Source organism: Teleopsis dalmanni, chromosome 1 (assembly GCF_002237135.1).
Source record: "Teleopsis dalmanni isolate 2A chromosome 1, ASM223713v2, whole genome shotgun sequence".
NCBI lineage: Eukaryota > Metazoa > Arthropoda > Insecta > Diptera > Diopsidae > Teleopsis > Teleopsis dalmanni.
In genome coordinates, this window is record NC_051846.1 from 118,713,478 (window position 1) to 118,729,688 (window position 16,211).

Sequence of the window (16,211 nt, forward strand, 5' to 3'; positions counted from 1 at the left end):
ATTCTAATTTGTTATATGATTAACAATAATATAATAATATTATTTATTTGTAATATTATAATATAATAATATGATACTATTTAAATGTATGTATATTTTTCATAATATATTTTATTTAAAAGGGAAGTATTTTATTATACTTCGTTCTGTATTCTATGTGCATGTTTATGCACGTATGATTTTATGTATTTATTTATTTTATATACTATATATAATACAATTGCAACTATAATTAATGTTATAAGGACTACCTGTTCATTTCCTGATTGTTGGATGGAGTTGATGTTGCTAATGACGTCTGTTTGTTGGTTGGTATTTTGCTGTGGTGGTGGATCATTGGAAAACCAGCCCATGTTGAATTGTTGACTATACCATGTATTGTTCAGTACCTTGTGTTTCTTCTAGTTGCTGCTAACGTCTGTTTGTATTTTGAATTTCTGATTTGATTTACTTGCACTTAATTATATTAATTAATTAATTGTATTGCGTTAATTTCTTCACCAGTGTCATTTCATTTCATTTCAATTTATGCCATTTCATCATGACTAAAGTTATTATTTTCATTAAACTTTTTTTTTTTGTTTAGTAAGTCACTTGTTGTTTTGCTTTATAATATCATATTTATTGTATATTTTTACTAATATTATGAATTATTATAATATTCACTAATATTATGGTATTATTTAATTTATATTGTAATTTTAGTATGTTAATTTGTAATAATATGTTAATATTATTTACATTCACATTCACATTTGCAGTCACATTTAAGTTTTCTTAATTTTCCGAATCGCAACTTGCAATTTTCGCAGGATCGCCATGTAAAAATAAGTTAATTGTTTTATTTAATTTCTCCACTAGTAACGTCAATTATTTCATTCTTAATAAATAAAAACACCTTTTTTTAATTTGTATTTAGTTTGATATTTTATTTAAAGTTATATTGTCTTTTTAAAAATACTTAGAGAGGTTACACTGATACGTTAGTATCTGGAGATTATCGAACTAAGACTGGCTTCATTTTCTTCGTAGAGATCGAAGTCAGCTTGGTTTAATACTTAAAATCTATTTACAATTATTAATACTTAAATTCTATTGGTTATCATATAATTTCTTATATACTAGGTCAAACTATATTTAATTATTTGTGGCAACCATATGTGTGCCAACTGTAATTAGGGCGGTTCATATTGCATGCACATTTGCTTGCAATATGATTACAGAAAACACCCAATACAGTTCATATGCTCTACAAACCTAAACCCAATTAGCCAAGCGCATATTGAAACAATTAATTATGCGGCAGAATTATTTGTCATAAAGAAATGACAAAACTGCGAGTCGAATTACTGACTCATAAAATACTTGGATTGACATTTTTAGGTATGTAGTAACAAACACCGATTTAAGTGTTTTTGGGTATTTGTGTCACAACAAATGCCGCACACTTAACATTGTGTGTGGTCATGGTTTAATATGACACTACACTCTTCTAACGTATTACAATTATACGTCATGGACTTGTTTTTTAAAGAGTTAATGTACTTTCAAGAATTTAGCTTGGAATAGTGCAATGACCACACAGGCTTATCATGTCTTATGTTACAAATGCATATTTGTAACAGCATGAGTCAAAATATTTATTTTACTACCCTAACTCAAACCTACAGAAAATCCTACTAGTCAAGATGTATCATGACTAACTTGGCTTGATTTACATATAAGACTACATATACAATCTACTCGTCAAGATGTATGTACTACCTTGACGCTATACAAGACTACTAGTCAAGACGTATGTACTACCTTGGCGCTATAGTTCTACTGACTTGTTTCGGAAAGACGTATTACTACCTTTGAGAGTTACCCAACAAGTGCCCTTGCTTGTACAATACTCGTTTATTTATACTCAAACGACCGAAGCTTTACCTGTAGCACATCGGTACATTTGCCGTTGATATTTTTGATACTTGTTGTCTTTTGCTGCTGTTGTTCGCCTGGGTGAAATTTCTATGCTTTGTGTTTTCGTGTGTTCTTGAATTCGAAGTGCTTTGTATTTAGTTCAATCAAAGCTTTCATGCTTTTTCTTGTTTATAAAAGTGTTTAATTTTTTTTTTTATATAGTGCCGGTGTGTGTGGTTTATCTATATTTACTTATTAATAAATAAATAAATATTACAAATATTAAAAATATTAATATAAATAATAAATAAGGTGAGTGTATTATTTATTTGTTTAAATATATTTTATATTCCTTGTATTTTTAATGTAATCTTACATTTATTCATTTGGTGCAGTTACGTGCATGCGGGGGTGGGTTTATGGTAAGTTATTTACGTTTTAAATTAACAATAAAAGTTAACCAGTTTTCATTGTAGATATTAACTTCACACTGATTGTATGTTGGTTGGAAATTAGTTAAAATTTCCATCCTTACATCACAAATTCCACATGGTTCATGAAAGTTTCCCAATTCCTTGTGATGAAACACTCGGATTAGATTTTATAAATCAATATAATTGTGTATTAGATTTCAAACACCACCAAAATTCACTTACATTAAGACCCGATAATTTTTATACTAATATATCAGTACACATTGTACATTCCACTCAATGATGCAAATGATACAATTCTACTACCCGCCCGATCAGAAACAATGAAATGTATCAAAATTAATTGCTGTGAAAATGAAGTCCTGGTATACAGACAAGAACCCAAGCCTGGTATTTACATTGTAAATGTAATTGTTAAATATTATAACGCATTTATACGCATTATAAATAGCACTAATCATGACACAAGTTTAAGATATAATGACATAAAGTCCGAAAGTTTTTTAGGTTATGACATACTTACATCCACCCAAACCACAAATCATAGAAGTCAAGAAGTTTTAACTAACCTTCAGAAAAACTTCCTCAAACAATTCAATTCTCAATTATACGAATTATGTTCCGAATATACTGATATTTTTGGACTTGAGTCTGAACCGATAACCTGCAATAACTTCTACAAACAAAAATTGTTAATGGAAGATAGAAAACCAGTATACATAAAAAATTATCGTATACCCCATTCCCATAAAGAAGAAATAAATAAACAGGTGAAGAAATTAATTGATGACGGCATAGTAGAACCATCTATTTCACCAACTTTTCGTTCCAAAAAAATCTCTCCCTAATTCAAATAATAAAAGATGGCGTTTAGTAGTGGATTATCACCAGGTTAATAAAAAATTAATTGCTGACAAATTCTCACTCCCTAGAATCGAAAATATTCTCGATCAACTGGGACATGCTAAATACTTCTCATGTATTGATTTAATGTCTGGTTTTCACCAGATTGAACTTGATGAACATTCAAGAAACATAAGATTTTTCAATCTGCGAAATTCTGCGCAGACACGAATTTAATACAACCGACACGTCAAAATAATAATATGTCCAAAGTTTATGAAGTCGTTAGTAGTAACGACGTTAAAAATGTGTGAAATTAAAATTATCATCCGGCAATTGTTTCTTGCAGCATGGGAAAAAAATTTTTAAACACATATATGTTGATGATTTAATCACTAATGGGAATTTAGATCTAGACCTGTTATTCCAAAGACTTGATCAACAAGTCGCTGCATTAAAGATCAAACAATTACAAATGTCACCTTGCGAAAAGATTTTTGAATCTGTATCTCTAAATTCTTTCAAAGAAATGGGCAACAAAAAATTAAGAAATGTTAAAATAGCGTATTACCAAAGATGATCAAAATAAATGAAAATAATAAGTCGGCAATTGAATCTATTCTTCACCAATATCATGATGATCCAGCAGATAGAGGTCATACAGGAATCACCAGAACATTGACTAAAATAAAGCAAAGATTCTACTGAAAAATATGACAAAAACCATTACAAAATACGTAAAAAAGTGTCGAAATTGTCAACTGGCCAAGACAATTAGACATACAAAATTGCCTTTAACAGAAGTGCAAACGTCTACGTCTCCATTTGACACTGCGTTAGTAGATACCATTGGTCCACTCCCAAAAACGGAGAACGGCAATGAGTGTGCAATCACATTAATATGTGATCTAACAAAATATTTGGTAACTTTTCCAGTTCCTAATAAAAGTGCCAAGACTATAGCGAAAGCAATTTTCGAAAATTTTATCTTACAGTACCGACCCATGAAACGGTTTCTAACTGACATGGGTACAGAGTACAAAAACCAAATTAAGAACGACCTATGTAAACATCTCAATATCAAGAATATTACATCTACAACCCGCCATTATCAAACGCTTGGTACTGTGGAACGCAGTCATCGCTCGTTTAATGAATATATAAGATCTTACATCTCAGTCAATTGCGATGATTGGGATGTTTGGATTAAATACTTCACGTATTGCTTTAACCTCATCCAAGAGGAGGATTTCGCTGCACACATTAGTTTACTACGCACGGATGATTGTAGCTATCCAAAGGAGACCAAGTGGAGGCTGTGTGTCAACTTAGAGAGAACAGTGACCAGAATCGCGCTGTAATTTACCATGTTAAATGCAATCAGACACTACCTTGTATGTTCAATTCCATCTTATTATTTACTTATAAAGTATTTATTTCTGATATGTTGTGCTGCAGACAAATAATGCGATTTTTAAATTTTAATCAACATTTTATACGAAATTCTTTTCTTTGTTTTGCTCATTTTCACACTTTTAGCCAATGAAAAGTGCCATAGTTGCCAAAGTTCAAAAAACAAATTTGAAATTTTTGTTGTTCCCACAATTTTTGTCTCCCATTCAATTCTAAATAAATGAATTTTATTCGTGGGAATAGCGAGGGAATAGGGAAACTTATTCCCTAGGAGTATTCAGAATATGGGTGAATATGAATATAATTTATATATAATAATATGAATATATCATATTTAATAATATAATTATAATTTCTATTTAATATGAATATTTAAGTAATAATTAAAAGACTTCATATTTGAATAATATCAATATATCATACTTAATAATATGAATATTTTATATTTAATAACATAAATATTTTATATATAATATGAATATGTCACATTTTATACGAATACTCATATTTAATAATATTAATATTTCATATTTAATAGTATAATTGTTTCATATTTAATTATATGAATATTTCATATTTAATCATATGAATATTTCATATTCAATAATTTAAGTATTTCATATTTAGCAATTAAATATATTTAATAAATAAATATTTCATATTTAATGTGAAAATAGAATCCATAAATGAATATCAGAATTTTAAAATCAATGAAAGTAACCAATGTGAATTTTATTTCTTTAGTTTAGTACAATTTAGAATGTTAGCATTTTAATCCCATTTATAAGGTGGTCCAGGTGTTGGCAATTGCGTTCGGACTGAGGTGGCTCCAGACTGAAGCAACGTTTGATGAGCTAAATCCATCGGTGGAGCTACTTCACGACGCGCGTCACGTGGGAAGTAATAATTTGCTGCCAATGTATGAGCCGGTCCCCCAGGAACATTTGGTGGAGGTTGCGTACGATTAGCTAAACCATCTTCGAAACGAAGTGCAATAGTGTGCTCTCGCTAAATGTATAAATGTTATCGTCTTTCACATAATTTTTTAGTACTTACATATATGTATATATTGATATGAAACTTACACCAAGTAAAAAAGCTCTAACACGTTGCAAAAGTTGGGAAATATCGCGCCTTGCCGCTGACATTGAATTCCACAGTTCGATAAAAACTAATGAATAGCTTTCTAAAATTACTTCTGGGCCAATTCAGCAATTATTATAAAACTGCCAAGCATATGTTTGATAACTACAGGGCACTTCGTACAAATTAAAAACAATAAAATGGCAAATCCATTGTGAACTAGAACTTTTTTTTTTCGAACTCACCAAAGAATACATTACAAGAACAGCAACTCCAATAAAATTTGTTTTTCCGAACAACAACAATTAGGCCTTTTTTGTGGCTTGATATACACCATGCTACATATCTGCACACCAAGTATGAAGTTCAAGTATGTGCTTTGCTATACACTTTGAAACAAAGTGTGCTTGCTTCATTTTGATTTATTTTCTACAGCGTTCAAAACAATAGCAGAGCACTACAGAGTGCAAAATAGTAATCGAAACTGAAGGAATTGAGATGAAGATAGTAGCTACATGTTATTTCATTATATAAAGCTTTCATACTTCTCAGAACTATATTTTTTAATTCTTAAAACTAAAATTATTTTTAATTTAATTCTTTGAAATTTTGCATTTTAATATTTTTATTCACAAAGAAATTTTTTAAATATAAAAACTTACTTAAAAAATGTTTTTAGCACAAAATAATTTTTAAATTATATAAAGTTTCTTTTGTATATTAATAAAAGACAAAATGCGTAAAATGAAAGAAATCGTTAATAAATAAATAAAAATAGTTTGAAAACATTAATATTGATGCTCAAAAGAAAGAAAAGAAATACAAATAGAAAATTAGTTTAGGCAAATATCATTGCTGTTTTTAAAATAAATGTAGTTGCTGTTTATCATTTGGCAATAATTGAAGGGATATCTTACCGAAATTTTTATGAGTTTAAAATTCTATTTTACTAATTTATTTACATTAACTATACTAAAATAAATTATTAAACTATAAACTTAAAATTAAAATAAGTTCGATTTTATACTTATATATTACGCTTTATACTTATCTTTATACTAATATTTATATTTATACTAATATTTATATTTATACAATATATATTTATATTTTACAAATACTAAAATTTAAAAAATTAGAAAATATAAAATTAAGTAAAATAATATATAAAAATTTAAACCATAAATTTCTTATATATTCACTTTTATTAAATAAAGCGGTTTTTCCTTAAATTAATATATATAATTTTTTTATCTTTTATTTTTAAATTTGAATACGCTTTTGCTTCCTCGTACAGTTCCGATGACACTTTCTTACGTTGTTTTAAACTCATTAATAGGTCATATGCATAAATCATGTACTCATAGCAACAAAATATCAAAGAAATACAAAAAAAAATATACAAACAGAAACGAAATGCTTTCAAAAACCAATATAAAAATGATAGTGATCTAATTTTTTGGTGCAACACTTTGCTTTGCATTTTATGCAAAAACTCTGCAAAAAAATCTTTATTTGCAAAGTGCAAAATATGTCATCTTAAGTCTTCCGTGAACGCTTTTCACTTTTACTTTGCAAAAAAAAGTTCACTCATAAGTTTTAAAAAGTGCAAGGTGAAAAGTGTTGGTGCAATAGGGCAAATCTAGCATATGTGCATATAAATCAAGTAAACTATGTTTTTATAAATGTATTATAAAATTATGATGACTGCGGAATTAAAAGGAATGGTAAAAATATTGGAAATTTAAAAATACAACACTGAAAGAAGTACATTTTTCTAGATACTCTCGTTGCTGGGAGAAAAAAACAACCTTTTGCAGCGCCCGAGGGATGCAAGTTGTTTGACCTATCTTTTAAATGTTATAAATGCAGCAACAGTTTCTTCTGAATATTCGAGCAATAGTGAAAAAGAGCAGGAAAAATGTAAAAGCTTTAAAGCAACTATAGAATTCATGAGCCCAATAGATTTTAAAAATCACTTCAGATTACGACGAAATAAAGCGGAAGACCTTATTTATAAATATATGTTGAGTTATCTTTGATTAAATTACAAATTTAATATATTTCTAGTGCGCTTCTCAGCATCGGAGCATTTGTCTGATACAGATTGTGGTAGTATTGAACGTGTAAGCTGCAGAAAGTATGTCTTTATATATCTTTGGTACGTTGATAATACGATAACTTATAGACAACTGGGAATCTCTTTGGAGTTTCAGTTTCTACGACATGGTGAACAGTGAAAACTGTTGCAAAGTTTTTGATAAAATAAAATAAATAGTACAAATTTAATTATGTATTCAAGAAACTCTAAACTTATTTATATATATTACATAAAAGGAATATAACATATTTTTAACTAAAATAAGAACATTATATCAACTTATTTCATATCATTAATAAAGTATTTTAACTTATACATAACTTTTTTCTAAAATTTATATAAATATATTTATATTTCTTACGTAAGTTTTTCAAGTAATTTAAATTTATTTTCCTCCAATATTAATTTCCTTTTTTCTAATTTCAATTGGTGTTCCTATATCTTTCTTGTTTTCTTTCAGTTCATTTACAATACAGTTTCTTTAAAAAATTTTATTTTCTCTTCCTCTATCTTTTTCTTAGCAAATAACTTGTTTTCATAATATTCTTGAAGTTCTAGGCTGTAGCAATTCCTGCATTGGCGGTTCCATCGTTGGCGATTCTTGGATTGCGTGGACGACGACTAGTCGTCCGACCGCGAGGTTCGGTTGCTCCATCAACCATTTGGTTCTGGGCTGCAGACTCAGTATGTAGTCTTTCGACCAGCACTGCCAGAATCTTCGTTTGACTTCGCACAAGAGTCGCCATCTCGTTGAAGAGTTCATCTCGTTGTCTGTTACGTCGAGCGCGGATCCTTGCGGCAGCGTTCGCAGAGAACCCCCTATTAGCAGGTGCGCTGAAGTTATAGCCTTGAGGTCGTTCGGATCTTGACTTTGCACGGAAATCGGCCGCGAATTCAACACTGCTTCGATCTCTACGAGCACGTTGTGAAGTTCTCCATGAGTAAGCAGAGCACTGTTGGTGGTGCGTAAAAGAAGGTGCTTTGCCGATTTGACGGCTGCTTCCCACAGACCGCCGAAATGTGGAACCCTGGGTGGTACATTGTGACCGAAAAGTTTCCGGAAATTTTAAATAAAACGCAAAATTCTTAATCTTCATCAATATTTATTTTATCTCTTCAAAATAGCTCATTAGAACGATACACAAATGCCAACGTTTCTTCCAATCATCAAAACATTTTTATAGGCGCTTTCCGGTATGGCTTTGAGTTCCCTCTGCGAATTCTGTTTTACGTCTTCTATGGATTCAAAACGCGTTCCTCTGAGTGGTAATTTGAGGTTGGGAAACAGGAAAAAGTCACACGGTGCAAGATCAGGTGAATACGGTGGCTGTTCGATGGTATTTATTGAATGTTTGGCCTTAAAATCGTTGATAATGTTGAACAAATTGAGGTGAATCGGAACAAGCCGGGCGTTGACACGTCGCATACACAAATTGTCCACCAAAATCAAACGAGCCATCTCACGACCGATGCCTAGCTCTCGTGCTATCTCTCTAACACTCACATGAGGATTTTTGAACACGATTTCCTTTGCCTTTTCAATGTTTTCGTCGGTGGTAGAGGTCGAAGGTCGTCCAGAACGCGGCATGTCTTCGACGGTCGTACGACAGTCCTGAAAGGCTTTGTACCACTCATAAACTTGAGTTTTCGATAAAACTGATTCCCCATAAGCCTTTTGTAGCATTCGCAACGATTCTGCACACGAAATTTCGTTCGAAAAACAAAATTTGATGCAAACTCTTTGTTCAATATTTTTTTCCATTGTTTTTTTCGCAACGCACTACTGAGGTGAACTGGTTTCAACAGCTGCCGTAAACGAACTGTCTGACAGATCGCGCTCATTTTTGGCATAGTAATTAAGGAAATTGCTGCCAAACTACATAAACTTAAAATATCGAAAAATATACAGCGCGCGAATTTTAAATGAGAATTTCCGAAAACCTTTCGGTCACAATGTATAAAAACAAAGTCTGTTCCGTTCTGGGTATGATCCATTTCTTCCTTCTGGATGTTGAACGCGTCTGCCAGCTCTTGAAGTTTTCGGTCTGCCTCCACAAAATTCGTTGCGTTGTCGTAATATATCTTCTCTGGGAGTCCGCGCCTTACAGAGAACCTTTTAAGACAAGAAATAAAACAATCAGTTGTTAAATTTGAAACTAATTCTAAATGCACTGCCTTTGACGTGAAACAAACAAACACAGCAATATACGTTTTTACTGGTGGCCTTCCACGAATTTTCAGAGTAGTATTTACGGAGCCACAGAAATCGACACCGCATATTAGAAATGCTCGTGATGCAGTTACTCGATCTGATGATAAATTCCCCATTATTTGAGTGAGAAGCCTTAGTTTATAACCCAAACAATGAATACAGGGTCTTACTGTTCGACTGCACGCTTTCTTTGTATTTATTAGACAAATTTTTTCACGAAGTATCGCTTCAAGGGCCTTCGGGTCAACATGACAATTGGTTAAATGAAGAAACCGTAGATATATTTCGACGAAGTGTGAGTTTTTTGATAAAAGAAGTGGGAATTTAGAGTCGTAGGAAATCGGTGCGTTTAGAAGGCGCCCACCTACACGGAGCAGTCTGCAACGTTGAGTTTCATTTTCAACTACATGAATAAATGGAGTTAATTTTTGAAGTCCGGGTGATAACGTTTGAGATCGTTCAATCTTTCAAATTTCGTCTGAAAAGTCACGCATTTGAATGAATTCAATAATTTTTAGAAATGACCAATTCAATTCCTTTGCAGTTGGCACTATAAAAGCAATTCTTTCGCTTCCTTTGCAATTGTACAAGAAACGAAAGATATAAGCGAAAATTCGTAATAATTTTGTGTAAGACGATTGCTTTAGAATTGTGTCAGCTATAATATTTTTATCGTCCTCAACTGCAAGTAGTGCAACGGTTAGTTTCCGTTTTTTTGACCTTTCTTGTTCTGGAGATAATATAAAGTGGTTACTTTGCTGCAATTCGATCATGTCAAGGAGCATATATGACGGGTCACGAAACCAAATTTAGTGAATCAACTCATCTACATTGCACCCTCTGGAGACTAAGTTTGCAGGATTTAGCTTTGATGGAACGCGTCTCCAAAGAACTTCGCTCGTCCATTCTTGGATCTCTGCAACTCTGTTTGCTACAAATATTGCTAGAGTGGATGGGTGAGTTTTAATTCAATGAAGTGTAATTTCAGAGTCCGTCCAAAAATAAACATCCCCGATTTCGTAAGTAATCAACGGCTGAATTGGAGACCATAGTTTAGCAAATAAATGAGCGGCACACAGCTCTAATCGGGGTAATGATTTTGTGCTTAAAGGAGCAACCTTAGGTTTGGCAGTTAACAATTCAGAATGAATCCCATTCGAATCTTGGATTCGGACATAGATGCAACAGCCGTATGCTCTTATTGATGCATCGGCGAAACCTTGAACATCGCATTTTATATTTGAATGAATATGGACATACCGCGAAATGGAAATAGAGTCCATCTGAGTCAGGTTACTTTTAAATGCTTGCCAGCTAGAATCGAGATGCATAGGAATTGACTCATCCCAGTCAAGGTTCTTAAGTCATAGTTCTTGCAATAAAATTTTTGCCTTAGTCACTATTGGGCATACTAGTCCGAGGGGGATCGAAGAGTTGAGCTGATACTGATAGTATGTTTCTTTTTGTTGCTCGCAAGTCATGAAACTTTTCGTCTAAATGGAACTTAAGCGTATCATTCTGGGGAATCCAGTGTATACCTAGCGCCTTTGCGGAATCAGTATTATTAATATTTAGGAAAAAGTCTGCCGAGTCATACGTTTTATGGTTTGAAAACCAATTCGCTAGTTTCAGTCCTGCCGAATCAAGAATTTCAGTACATTGGGTACGAATTGTTTCCAGTTCTTTCAGACTGTCAGCACCAGTCAATAGGTCATCGACATAGAAGTCAGGTCGGATAACCCTTGCTCCAACTAAATGAGAGTTCTTGTACAGATCACTTAAGTAGTGTAGGCAACGTGTTGCCAAAGGAGCAGGTGAAGTACCATATGTCACTGTGTTCAGTTTATAAACGCTAATCTGATCCGTAGGTTTTTCCTTCTAGAGAATAAGCTGGAAATTGCGATCTGCCTCGTCAACTTCGATTTGACGGTACATTTTTATAATGTCAGCAGTCATCGCGTATTTGTGCATACGAAAGCGAAGTAGGATTGAATACAATTTTTCTTGTACCGTTGGACCAACAATTAGAATGTCGTTTAACGACATTTGTGAAGATGTTCGGCATGAAGCACCGAACACGACGCGAAGTTTTGTCGAGGTACTCTGAGGTCGCAACACGCACTGATGCGGTATATAATAATGAGGAGTCGAAGAAAAGTTGTCAGTGGTAAGTGTCATGTGACCTAAATCACGGTACTCTGCCATAAACTCCATATACAGCTTCTGAAGTATAGAGTTTTTCGACAGCCTGCGTTCCAGTGACAGAAAACGATTTTTTGCTGTTTCATATGACGGACCCAAAAGGTTGCGGTTGGACTTGAAAGGAAGTTGCACCTTAAGCCTCTCTGAACGTAAGCGTAAAATTGTGCTAAAAAACTTGGTCTCACAGTGTTGTTGTTCTATTGTGTATTTTTTGAGTGAGCTCCTTGGGAATTTCTTCCAATTCCCAGAATTTTTTCACAAGAGAGTTTAGACAGTAATCACCTGTTGACTCTGCTTCTTGAAGGCCTATTAAATTGCATATCTTAGATGCAATACTTTGGGCATCTTTATATTTTCCTGATACAATCCATCCAAGTAAAGTTTTTTGGAGAGTTGGAAGGTCAACGCCTAGTTTTATTTACCCAACTGACAAGAGCTCGAAAAAGATTTCTGCGCCCAGAAGAAGATCAATTTTGTGAGGTTGGTAGGTGGATATTGAATACATCATCCAAAAATCCGTCGAGAAATTATGAGAATTGATGCGGGATCTCACAGTAGCATGCAATCTGTGCTTCACTGTGGAATTTACAAATGCCAATTAAGTTTAGTGTATCAAAGTCCCTTCTTAATTGAAGTCTCTTCGTAAGTTCTTCTGTTGTGAAATTAACCTGAGAACCTGAGTCTAACAGTGCTCTAGCTAACTGGTACCCTCCAGATTTGCTTTGTATAGTGACTACTTTGGTAGCTAAGATGATGTGGTCATCACTCGATGAGGTATGGTTTACAAAGGCACGAGAAGTTGGTAGATTAGTAGGTTGTCCATGAGTCGGAACTGAACCTGATTGAGATAAACTAGTAGAGTATTGATGCAAGAGAGTATGATGCGATCAGTTGCAAACATGGCAACGTGATATCTTACATTTTGGCACAGTATGCCCTTTTTTAAACAATTTATGCATGACGAAAGAGATTTAATGAACGTAAACCGTTCAGAAACTGATAGAGCAGCCTCGCAATCAGACCACAGTGGCAGCTTGTCATAATCTAACTGCTCTTCCCATTTGGACTTAGTAGCGGCATCGACCCTTGACATGACTAAATGAATCACAATAGCATTTGAAATGTTCTTATCATTTCCTATAGACAATAGAGACCGATAAATGGCAGAAACAGTATCTATGATGTTGCGTAATGTAGAAGCAGATGGCTTATTCATTTCTGGAAGTTCAAAAAGATGCGAGATGCTATCAAAGAATATTAAACAAGTATTATCATAAACTCTTTTTAAACTAGCTAATGCCTTTGGATAATTTATTTCAGTGAAATGAAATGCCTTAACTGTACCAAGAGCTTCATCAGATAAACATGAAATAAGGTGGTTGAATTTTTCAATATACGTTAGCGAATGATCATTATGCACTAAGCTTTCGAAAAGGCTTAGGAAGTTCTTATATTCAGAATGTTTCCTGCTAAATTCAGGTAAACGCTTACTTGGCATCCGGGAATGATGATTGCTGCATTCATGTGAAGTATCAGAGATACTAGACTTGCGATTTTTACCTAACGCCTTGAAGAACAATGATTTTGAAGTAACACTAATATCTTCTAGATCTGGTCGAAAGCCATCAGTCTCGTTGATACACTCTATTTTTTGTTGACAAGTCATAGCCTGTTTAATATATGAATTCAAAATGTCTGACCTATATTCCAGTTCTAAAGGGTTTAAAGCAACAGTTCGTTCCGATATCATTTTTTTAATACGCAAGATACTGGCCACTACAGTTTCTCGCTGTTGTATTAATTTATCCAAATCTTCACATTTTTGTGGGGATGGTTGTCGCTTTTTAGTTGACATAGTAAAACACAATTTTGCAGAATTTCGATCAATGAAACAAAAAAAACAACGATAATAATATTCAAATATTTTTGACCGACGGTTGTAGGTAAATTCCAACAAAAGTGAACGCTAGAAATTTGCGAAAACGAAAGATGCACTCACTTTGTTTATAATTTTCACCTGCAAATTACGCAGTTATTTATATAAAATAATTGAATTAAACGAGTTATATGTTTAATGGAATTTAACTCCAGATTACTAAATTTGTTTCACGATTTCTAAGTTATTTATAAAATTGTTAATTTATAAAATAGATTACGAAAGTGCAAGTAATTGCCAGTGCAAAAGTTATTGAAAATACTTCTCTTAACTATTTTGTTTAGTTAGATCATGACCTGGTACAATAATTTAATTATTTGCACTTTCTTACCTGGCAAATGGCAGTGGTGTCACAGTTACACTCCATCCAGAAAGAGAAAGAAACAGCAGCAGTGGTGAATAGCAGCAGCAATGAAGAACAGTATCAATCTGCAGTAGCAGCGAACAGCAGCAGCGACAAAGAACAGTAGCAGTCTGCAGCAGCAGCGGTCAGTAGCAGCAATAAAGATTTAAGCAGTAAACTGCAGTAGCAGCGGCCAGTAGCAGCAATGAAGATTTAAGCAAGGAATACCAATAACAGCAGCCTGCACGTGTTTTCCTATCAGAATATATGAAATTGGCTGCTTCTTTGTTAATTTGTTGATTCTTTATTTTCTCCTTTTTCACTAGCGGTATTTTTTCGCTTGATGCTGGTATTTTACAAATCCAGTTACTGTTTGCGGAATTTTTTCAAATATTACTTAACACCACACCGACATTCAGCGCAACCACTTCACACGTGGAAAATGAAAAATAAAACCGAACTTAAATCACGATGCTGCCAGTTGCAGCTCTACAGAACAATGTTCACCAAATTTTCTTTTAAAAAATTTTTTAAATTATTTTATTTTATTCCAAATTATTCTATTTCAAGTCCCTGCTCGGGCGCCATGAAAACGTAAGATTTTTTGCATTTATTTATTTATATTATTTATATTACAATTTTATTATTGTGAAAAATAGTGTGAATATTTAAGATAAAAAATTAATTTACAATATGCATTTATTTTATATTCAATTTATTTTTAAGCTAGACAAACGCGTGCTGCTACCATAAGACTTGAAATCAAAGAAAGCTTAATCAAAAAACTAGGGTTGTAGGGAACCTAAAAAACTATATAGAATGTTCAAGGTTGACGAAAGTCAACATTGGGTTGCAAAAAGACAAAACCCGACATAAAAAGTGAACAGCACGCGTTTTAAGTGTGCAGTATGAAAAATTATTTATTGATATTCAAATTCAAGAATGGGTATTTAGTAATATCTATAACAGCTGTATTTTAATTGACTAAAAGCAAAATTTGTTCTATTTAAAAATAGTATGTGAAAAATACAATAATATTAAATAACATATTAAATAAATCTCTTAACAACCTCTTTATATTCATTATATATCACCGTCAAACCTAACGTTGCAGCGTGATTATTTGAAATAATTGGTTTATCACCTAATATTTCGTTCATCAATTCCATGTAGGATGGTAAGCATGGCGATGCACCAGACTGTCTGTTGTTATCTTTGGCCGCTTTAAAAGTGCTTTCTTTTAAAAAAGTGTTTTCATATTTCTTTCTAAGCAGACTGGAATCCTAAAAAAATATATTTTATTTTAATTTAATTTTCATTTCAAATGATTACAGAAGTTATTTGATACTTACTGCAATTCCATGTGCTATCATATCCTCAAGCACATGTTGGTATCCAAGACTTTTTTCGGGATTCCAAAAACTCTTCCTTTTATGTCAAGTAGCACTCTAGAAAACACTTCGTTTCCTCTGTTGTCCATAGATTGCAAGTATTTCTTCAAAATATTTTTTAGAAAAACTTAAAAAATTTTAACTTTAAAAATTAAGTTTGTTTTATTAAGTTTACGTTTGTAAACTATAATTAAATGAAATAAAATAAATGTTATTTGGTAATAACTAACATAATAAAGAATTCAATGTGCTTTATACCATACATACGATTTCTACATTCTAATTATTTCTTCGTTACGTTTCAAAATTTTTATACACTGTTATGTTAAATCTTTTGCTTTTTTTCCAATT

General features: G+C 32.5%; 1 protein-coding gene across 1 annotated transcript; it reads right to left on the reverse strand.

The window, feature by feature from the left end:
- Nucleotides 1-5,291: 5,291 nt before the first annotated feature.
- LOC119673515 (NADH dehydrogenase [ubiquinone] 1 alpha subcomplex subunit 7-like) lies at nucleotides 5,292-5,866 on the reverse strand. The gene is made up of 2 exons (XM_038084809.1): nucleotides 5,678-5,866; nucleotides 5,292-5,600 (listed from the first exon to the last, which is right to left on the reverse strand). Exons 1-2 carry the CDS (start codon nucleotides 5,738-5,740, stop codon nucleotides 5,364-5,366), a joined length of 300 nt encoding a protein of 99 aa, XP_037940737.1. The 5' UTR covers nucleotides 5,741-5,866; the 3' UTR covers nucleotides 5,292-5,363.
- Between the last annotated feature and the right edge of the window lie 10,345 nt (nucleotides 5,867-16,211).